Source organism: Falco punctatus, assembly GCF_963210335.1.
Source record: "Falco punctatus genome assembly, chromosome: 4".
NCBI lineage: Eukaryota > Metazoa > Chordata > Aves > Falconiformes > Falconidae > Falco > Falco punctatus.
Window position 1 is genome coordinate 72,930,528 of NC_137583.1, and position 10,198 is coordinate 72,940,725.

At 36.5% G+C, this 10,198-nt stretch overlaps 1 protein-coding gene across 1 annotated transcript in view; it reads right to left on the bottom strand.

Annotated features, from left to right (window-relative positions):
* Positions 1 to 10,198, bottom strand: part of LOC308063406 (macrophage mannose receptor 1-like) — an 81,093-nt gene that overhangs the window by 54,585 nt on the left and 16,310 nt on the right. Inside the window, exons 2-4 of the mRNA XM_080386333.1 lie at positions 7,742 to 8,143; positions 6,085 to 6,258; positions 1,099 to 1,263 (exon numbers count right to left, since the gene is read on the bottom strand). Of these exons, the coding sequence (XP_080242459.1) occupies positions 1,099 to 1,263; positions 6,085 to 6,258; positions 7,742 to 8,143 (741 nt within the window). The remainder of the gene's footprint in view (positions 1 to 1,098; positions 1,264 to 6,084; positions 6,259 to 7,741; positions 8,144 to 10,198) is intronic.

The window sequence follows — 10,198 nt, forward strand, 5'->3', positions numbered from 1 at the left end:
GTTTCAGCCTGGAGAAGAGAAGGCTCTAGGGAGACCTTGTCACAGCCTTTCAATATATAAGGAGGGCTTATAAGAAAGATGGAGAGAGAGTTTTTAATAGCGCCTGTAGTGACAGGACAAGGGGCAACAGTTTCACAATGAAAGAGGGTAGATTTAGCTTAGATGTTAGGAAGACATTTTTTACTGTGAGGGTGGTAAGACACTGGAACAGGTTGCCCAGAGAAGCTGTGAAATCTCCATCATTGGAAGTGTTTAAAGTCAGGTTGGATGGGGCTTTGAGCCTGATCTAGTGCACAATGTCCCTGCCCATGTCAGAGAGGGTAGACTAGCTTATCTTTAAGGTCACTTCAAACTCAAACCATTCTCTAATTCTCTGATTCTATGAACTTACATATTACAACATATAGCTTATGGCATAGAATAGTTTATCTTCCAACTGATGTGACATATTCAAAACATTTTCTGATCTATTTAATAGATGAATTAGTGAACTATTTCTTGTGTGTACACAGGCTAAAAAGGTAATAAAAAGGAGACTGCCTCATTGTGGAATGTAAATATATTCAAGTACAAATTCAGGAGAGAGTTTTCTCAGAGAAGTTTGGAAATTACTTCGAAAATCATTAAAGGAGATGGAAAATAAACCAATCTATTTGCAAGTCCTTTTGTTTATTAGGGGTTTTTTTTTCTTCTCATATTTTAGCACATACTGATGATACAACAGCTTTAATGAGATAGGCCAAAAATGATGACTAGTACACACAATAAGTAGAGCACAAAAAGGATGCAATCATCATATCTGTTTATTTGGTTTACAAACCATTTTGCATTTTCCTGCATTTCAACATTCATTCTTTATTGCTTGCATTACTTAATTGCTGTATTTTTTAGTTACTGTAACTTTCTGACAATATTTAATCAGGATAAAATAGCCATTACCTGTCTGATTTTTCCAGCTGAATCATTCAAGATAACAATTTAAATCTACTAATTACCAGAACTGAACAAATAACTTTTTTTAAGATGGACATGCTGTAGAAGTGTCTCTGTTACAATAATGCACTTTTGTAAAAAATCTGATGGATAATATTACTTTACCTGTCAGGTATGTTTGTTCATGCAACTCTGTGATGCTTAATAACTCCGCCTTCTGTTGTTGACAGCTTTTTCTTGCCTGGTGCCATTTCAGAGCTGCCTCAGAGTTTATCTGGTACTGAACATTTGTTAAAGGATCTGTATTCCACAATAAGTCAATATTATTAACTGTAGGGAGAAAAAGAAATGTGTAACTGATCATGAAGGTGGAGCCAGATAAAATATAGAATAGATTGCATAGCAAAAGTACACAAAACCTAAACACTTATATAAACAACTGGTTTGAAAGGAGTCCTGAGGCTCTCTAATATGTTGGTAAATCCAGGGCAAAGTTAAACCATGACAGCCATGTTGGACAGTACACAGATAATGAAACAAGCTCACCATTTTCTCCGGTATAACAAAGCTGCTGTTTAAGGTGGAAGATGAGTTGCTAAAGTCATGCTAAAAGAGTTGATTTGTCAGTGTGGAGAGAAAAAAAGACTAAAAACTTCCAGACTCATGGTAGCTAAGGTGTGTATCAAGCTGATCATTTTTCTGAGATAAGAAACGCCTTTTTTTTTTACTAAATTTGGGTATTATGTAAGGTGGTTATGGATTTTCTTAATGTGATAGAGGTAATCAGACCCAAAGACTGAACACAAAACTTACATTATCAGCATCTATCTCACACTTTCCTGCAATTCCTGATTCATCTTGTACATGTATCCGACACCTTCATGCCTTCCTCTCTGCCACATGACCTGTGATCTCCTTGAATACTTGAACTTTGCACATTGAGGCAATGCCAGACTGGTGAAAATGTCATCCAGGCCTAATATTGCAAGTGGCCCCAGAAAGTACCACACTTCTTACACTGCTGCAGTCTGTGCTGGCTCATCTCACTGGAATCTCCACAACAAGCAACAGAAAACAGTGTGATTTTGCTTTGCCAAAAATGGAACTTATAGGAGGCCCCAACACTCAGCTAAATGTCACATGAAGAGATTAAAGTTGCATGACAAAAGCAGAATATAGCAGAGGTCACTGTATGTCTGCTGACAATGGGAAAACAACTGAAATTCCTGCAGCCTGTATCAGTTTCTCAAGTTGCAAGCTGTGAAAAATTTGAGAGAAAGAGGTCTTTTCCTTTTCCGAATCAGAAAGCTCAGAAAACTTAAGTGTGCAAGTAAGAGGAAAATGGTACAATAAACAAAGCCCAAGACAAAGAATGATACATGTTAAATGTTAACAGGTCAGTAGCCAGTTACACTTTTTCCCGTATTAAGTCTGACAGTATATAGATAACATGAAGGTTTTCTTTTCAAATTATCCTTATAAGAAAAAGAAAACATCTAACCCAGTGTAATAATGACATTTGACTAAAAATGAGAACTTTCATCCCATTGTCATTATCCACAAACTGATTTCTGTCCAAAATACTTTATGACTATCAGAAGGCAAAAATTCTTCACTACACTATGTTCCACAGGATCATAAATTCCTATGCACAAGCACAAGCCTGGGATAAAATGGAGATTGCAAAAATAGTAAGATCTATAATTCAGTAAAGAAAACTGGCTCTGAATTGATAGAAAGGGTTTTATAAATCTTGTACAATTACTAGAGGAAGAGGCAAACAAGTCTCAGGCATTCATCCAACCTTCCACATCACTCCCCCAGTCTTATAATTTATAGCTGACTTGCATATAGTGTTCTCCTGTAGAACTTTGGTCTTTCATAAAAATAAAGTTCATTTCTGAACCTTGGAAAATTTGTTTTTAAGGTATTGGAGTTCTATGAGATCAAATGCCTTCACAGAGCAAGATAGTGGAAATTCTATATGCTATTGTTTAAAGCTTAGTATGCCCAGAGAAACCAGAAGATTAATCACTTTTCTGGATAATATATTTTAGCATCTAAAGTAATGTTAAACCACACCTGTCCTTAGTACATAACTAGAAAAAGAATAAAAAAGCTGAACTTTATCCTTACACAGACAAAATCAGCATGCATTTTTTTGTATACACTGAAATTAGTGAGAACTAGTTATTTCCAACACAATCACTACTGAAATCACAGAAGTACAATATGGTAAGTCAGAAGATTTCAGTCATGTCTTTGAAGGTTCTCAGTTTTAAAGCAAAGCAAAGCAGACCAAAAATGAACTGAATTTCAAGTATAGCCCTTGAAAGACAAGTTCAAACTTACAGGAAAGACATAAAAGTCCTGACCAATGCAGACATTTATGACATTTACAATTTAAAACATGGCAACATGATTATCATGTCAAAATATAGTATTTCTCCTGAATTAGGAAATGGAAGAATCTTGAGAGATTCTAATTTCAAAACTGCAAGCTGAAGTCTGGACCTTTACTAGCAGTAACAATAAAGTGTTCTTGTTCATTTAGTTATCCATCGAAAGCAAGCTGGAGTCCCAGTCCAATACCCTTGGAAACTGCATGAATAGAATCATGGCAAACAAGAACTGAATATAAATCTTGTTAGACAGTCTATAAACTAACTGCCATCACTTCCTCTCTAAGCATACAGTAGAGAAGGAATCTCATAATAAAGACATTACAGTTTCTGTGAATTTATATATATATACTATATATAGTATATAAAGATATTATGCTTTCAATAGTAAAAAAAGTCTAAATTATACTAAACTTTCTTTGCATGCTTATCTTCACTTAAATATCTTTTCCTAAAGTGCTCATCTCTTTCTTTTTCCTAGATAAATTTGTGAGAGCCAAAGTCAGGTTATGAGGTCCAGATAAATCAGAAGTAACAACACAGTTAACCTCATATAACTTAGCTGACCAATTCACTAGGCATTTTGAACCAGACAACAAACCACAACAAAAAAACACCTTCAAAACATCTTGAAACACCAGCATGGGGGAAAAGCCTGTCACAAAAATCAAATTCAGTATTTGTGAATGAATACAAGGATGTAGATTTGCCCAATAATTAACATACCAGACTAAGACTATTTAATTATTTCCTTATTCTCTGCACTTCTTGTTTCCTTCATAGTCAGTGGCAAGTTTTATGCATCACTTATAAGGCTTTCTAACTGTTCACAGAAATTCTAGCTCTTTCATCTGTCAAGGAAGGGGCCTCAATGGACTGTTGCCCACTTGGATACAGCTATAGGCACACCTCACGACACACTATCCTGACAGTCTTAGGCTGTGCAACCTATTTTCTTCCCCAACACCTACTTCTATATTGCAGTGCAGTATACAGCTCAAAAACATACAGTGTAACCTGTAAAGAACCAGTACTTCCTAGGCTACTAAAAATTGTCTGATGTAGCAATGCTTCTCAGTTTCTTCCTGTGGGATTTAAGTTTCTACTGTCACTGTACCAGCATCTCTTTTTAAAGCATCAAATAAAGAGTCATACAATTATATTATCTCCACTGGTCAAATTTCTACACCTCTATTGAGTATAACAACTGTTATAAGTATAGTCTTATGCCCTCTTGGGGAATTTTTGAGCTAGTTTTGCTCACAATGAAAAAAAGCGGCTGGTCCAATCATAATTTCACTGCATGTCCAGGCCCCAGTATGAATGAACATTGTAATAGTCTGCATCACATATTTTTGTATTGGCACCTTTTCTCCCCAGACAGTTAAGAAACAACAAACACTTTAATGTTATTAAATTAAATTTAACATACAGACTTAAACACTCTGTCTTTAAAAGTGCTGTTGGAGTTCATTAACTTATTACTCTCATGCAGTGCGTTCCTCTTTCACAGGGCTGACTAAAACTTCTGCTACTACAACCTCTCATTAAAATATATGACCAAAACTCAAATATTTTATAGCCAGTATTGAAGAATCAAGAAGGAAATATGCAGGCAATCAGCATAAAGCAGCTTTTTCCAAAAACAATCACAGCCATCTGAATGGATTTCCTTGAATTATGCCAAAGAATTAAACAAAATTTTAACGATGCCTCCTATTTGCTATATTTAAAAGAATGCCAGACAGGTAGCATTCTTAAGTTGATCTTGCATGTGCTGTATAAATGGGATTGATATTCCCAACATGTTTTTAATATCTTGAAAATAGTACTGGCATAGAAGAAGAAAACATGCAAATTTTATTTGTCTGAAATAATGAATGCAACATCCATGGAAATCAGGCAAGGGCACTAATACTTCATCACCAAACCAGTTAAGATCAACCCAAACTGTTTTATTCACATCAAAGGAAAGCCATATTTTTCTCCTTAGCTCTGAATGCGGTCAAAACACAATAATAAAGAAGGGAGGGAGAAGTGCTACCTCTCTCAGTATGACAGAAGCAGCTTGCAGACAAAATGCTTAGTACATATTTTACAGAAGTTCAGAAAAACTTTATCCAAATATAAAAGAATTCAAATACATACAGGCCTATTACTCCAATTTAAGTATTTAATATCAACATTTCTAAATAAAGTTTGTATATTCATAATACTAGAGTTGAAACTATACTCAAACCAGGGAATGTAAAATACAAATACTTCTCATTGATTTTAAATACAGAACTACAATGCAGCATACAGATTTGGGAAATACTGGGATTTCGTAAAAAGTTCATGTAAGTTCCTTCATGTTTAAAAGGCAACTCATTCAACAAAGTAGTCTTAATTTTCAGTTAAGCTGTATTTTATCTTCCAATTCTGCTGCACAAATTTCTGCACAACCTTTTGCATATGCTAATGTAGCATCTTTAAATGTAATTAACTTGCTGTTTAAGTAAATGGAGTAATTACAGATTTCAGCATGTGATTAACACACTTGCACCCAGATGTAGCAGGCCAATTTTTTTTTTATGCTGAGCCCTATATTTGCACATTTAAGCAGTTCCTAAAAGGATAGCAGACTGAATGGAGACAGAAAAATGCACCATTTCAAACTGTATTTTGTACAGTAAAGCACATAACAAGGATACCAATATTTCCAGGCAGCTGAATAACAGCACAGCAGTCATGAACATACAAAACTTACATTTCAATGGGCAAAATCCATATATCTTGTCAACATCAAAGTCTGAAGTGGTTCCACACCAGAACCAGCCATCTGATCTGCCAGCATCTGTGCAGTCAGCATACCATTTATCACCAAACTTAAAAGGGAATACACAAGGTGCTCCATTGGCATTTCCTTTCACTGTGTAGGTATCTAAGGAAACATAATAATTTAAAAATTACTAAGCAAAAATAAGCACAGGATATATATCAGTTCAACTTTATGTTCATGTGATAGCATATTATAGAAAACAGAGCTCCTTAGCTTAGTATAAAAACTGTACTAGATATGGAACATTGATAATTTTTGCTATCTATGTCTAAGCTAATACCCGTGTCCACAATGACAGGAATTTTTATTGCTTAAGGAGACCACTGACCAGAACTGACTGAGCCAAAAGAAGTACATTGCCATCCTAAATTTTACATGCACAACAATCAAAAGTATAAAATCTACACGGTTAAGCAATTTTCTTTTTAAGCACAAACAACCGCTGATTATTCTGACAGTAACCCACTCAATAGCTGACCATTTTAGACAGGGAAGAGCATGTTCATACAAACTTGAAAGATATCTACCACAGAGTGACTGCAATATGCTACGCCCAAACAAAATTTCCATTGGCATCTAAACATAATTTTTGTTTCATCAGAAACCTGACTCAATGAAACTTCTCAAAGTAACAAAAGCAGTCTTCTGTGCGTGCACATACAATGTACATGCATTGATGGAAGGACATACAGAGGAGCACTACTTGACAGAGACTGCTAGAGAGGTGACATACTGAGGTCGCTGTCATGGACCTTCTAGAAAATGAAGGAGGAAGGAATGGCAGACCATCACTCCACCTCCCCCCTGCCTCCTTTCACATAATTTCCTTTGCTAGGGCTCTTTTATTCTGGCTTTAGACCAATGACTAGTACTGTAATCAGCCATTGCGTAAACCACAGAGAATGCATCCGTACCTCCCTCTGTGACCACTTCTGTTTATCAAAGAATACTAAATTGGAATCCAAATGTGTTCCCAGATAATTATCATAAATATATGCATATATGTACATATGTATGTATCATAGATAACTTTTTCAAAATTAAATATTTAAAGTATCTTATTTATCTAACACTTCAGCGCTAACTCTGAGGCTCACTTCAAACACCTAGAAAGGCACTTTCAATGCACCACAGCTGAAGATATCAAGAGTTAACAAAATCCTTAGAAAATAATAAATATTTGCTCCCTAAGAAAAAAAAACAAAAACAACATTACCAACAGACAGATTATGTAAGTGTAAGTACACTTACACTACGTCTTTCTGTACACATGTATATATTAACAGCTATCATTAACAGTTGTGTAATAGTTATACACATGTTCTGAATAACTGCAGATGTTTTTCCCCTCTCCAAATGAATAACCACCAGGCATCATCTATCAGAACTTTGATAACTTTGACAAAAAAGCAAAATGAACCCATCAAAAAACATAAAACACAACTCAAGTATTACTGATTTCACCAGACGTCACACTCACTGATCATTAATGAGATGAAGGAAATTCTCCTACACTTCTAAATATTTTAATTAGATACACATAGAAATTAGTTTGAAATACAGAAATTAATTTGCAGAACTTTACCTTCATAGCCTCGAGAACACAGATCGTCTGTGGTTCCGTAGACTTTCCACCTACTCCACAAACCAGATCCCTTGTACAGCATAATATTCCTTTCCTGTCTGTTTCCATAGTTGAAAAACAAATCTTCCCCTTGGATTGCAAAGAGAGTCTCATTTCTGCATTCCCATCGCTGAAGTTCACTAGCCTTGTCACAAGGATACAGCGTGATCGGAACCCAGTCTTTCTTCGAAGGCACTCCCAAGCACAATTTCAATGATACGCTCATAAGCTGGTGATCTGAGACCCACCTGAATTTTTGTGACTCATTTTCTTGAACGCAAGGAGCAGTAGTCACTGAATTAGAACTTTGAGCCAGTACACAGCGCTTGTGATCTTCATTGTATATTAAGAAAATGCTAGTATCTGTAAGATAAAAAACAGTGGAATCATTTGAAGTAGCTTACCTACTTTCTAAATGAAATATACATCTGGATACTACTTTTGGGGTAAAAATCTCATCATCTGTTCAGCAAAAGAACGTACAGTACTCCTATGGCCTACACCTGTCAAAGTGACTGTAGAATGCAGCTAGTTTAGATTTGAGGACATTTCAACTGTTTTGAGTCAGTGAAAGCATCCACCCTCAAAATTGCAAGGCAGCAGAGATGCAGACCTCATGTCTCCTGTAACTTTAAAGCACTGGTTAAAGTGAAGAGGATAAACACATAGTATTTTTCCAAGCTGCACCCATGGGAGTTACTGAAACAAGGGAGCCACTGCACACTGCAAATCCTGACAGTGAACACTCCAGGAGCACTGGCTCCTTGGTCCTGGCTCCCAGGCACGAGGAGATGACAACAGTCACTCAGTTATTCAGGCTCCATTTCCCCATAGTGGGGGTTCTGTTTCCATAAACTCTGCTAAAATCCTTAGAGTCTTAACTGAGAGGAACTAAGCTTTATACACAAGCTACTTGTAGGGCTAGAACAGCATATTCGTTTTTCGCTCAACTGCAGTCATCAGTGATTTCTTCCTCCTTTCTCACATTCCTCCATTATGAAAGAAATGCTGACAACAGTGGGATTTGCCATCATCAGGCATGCCTCTTAAGGACTTACAAAAATCTTTGAGGCTCTCCACAGCTCCCAAAGTTATCTCCCCCTCTTAGCAAATAGTGCTTCTCAGCATCCATTTTCATGTATTGAAAGTTTATTTCAAAATTGTAACCACTAGAAAAGTATTTAACATGTCCTACACCTTGATGTGCTATGGACTGCAACATTTCTGAGCTGGTGCTGCAGAAAGACTGAGAATTTCTCTTTTCAGGTCCCCTTCAGATACATATTAGCATGGAAACTAAATAGTACTCTCTGATACTGGATCACAGAATGTAATAGGATGCACAAGGTCTTAAAACTGTATTTTTACTAGGCTATAAGCTAGAAAAGTGAAATACTAATTTATGTGAATCTGGGGATTGAAGCTAATTAAAACATTATTTATTTTAGTGTATGATTACCAAATTAAACAAATTCTATTATGAAGAAATATTTAAGGAGAAAAACAGGTTAAATACAGAAAACTTTCCCTTCTCTGCTGAGGCTCCAGTGTGGAAATGGTCATACTTTTCTGCAGAAGAACAACCTGGGAACAAATTACCACTCTCTCGCAGAGAGAGCTGACCTATACTTATCTCATCCATGGTTCAGCTTCCTTCTCCTGTCCTTTGACTTCCAATTCACTGGGAAGTAGCCTAAAACTGATGAGCACTGGAGACAGAAATTGTTGCCTTTTGCCAATCTGTTTTACTTACAGACAATACAAGGAAATGTATAATTATCACTGCTGGTGATAGCTTTTTTAATTCTGCTTTTCTACTAGCATTTAGCACAATGTTATTGCAAACTGATATATGCAATGCTTGCAACTCTCCCTTTCCTGAAAACTTATTCAAAGTTTCTGGTTAAAAAAGATGTCAGACATTTATTTTCACACGTGTCGAAAACACTGCCTGATCTTTCAAAGTGCTAAAACTGCATTTGTGGCCTAAAATAACATTCCTTATTTTATGCAGCTTATGGTATTAAAGAGAGGATGCTATGTAAATGAAAACAGTACCCCAAAGTCAAAAGCCTGGATTGCTGCACACTGCACCCAGGTCTGAAAGGGTGCAGTTTTGGCTTCAGAAATAAGGCTAGAAATCTAAACAAAGAGGCTTGCCCGGGGCGGGGGGGGGGAGGGGGGGGGAGTAAAAAAAAAAAAAGTCAAATCTCTGGCCCTCTGCTATTCTGACTGCCCCTTTACAAAGTGTTAGCAGTGTGTAAATGCAACACGGCTGCTTATACAAGAGCCCCAGTGCATGCAGGGCTCTGACAAGGAATACTATATAGGTAAGCAGCTAAAGGGCCAACACAGCCAAGCAGGTATTGAAAATAAGCTGGCACCAAAACAGGACAAAAGAGGAGGTAGCAGGATGCA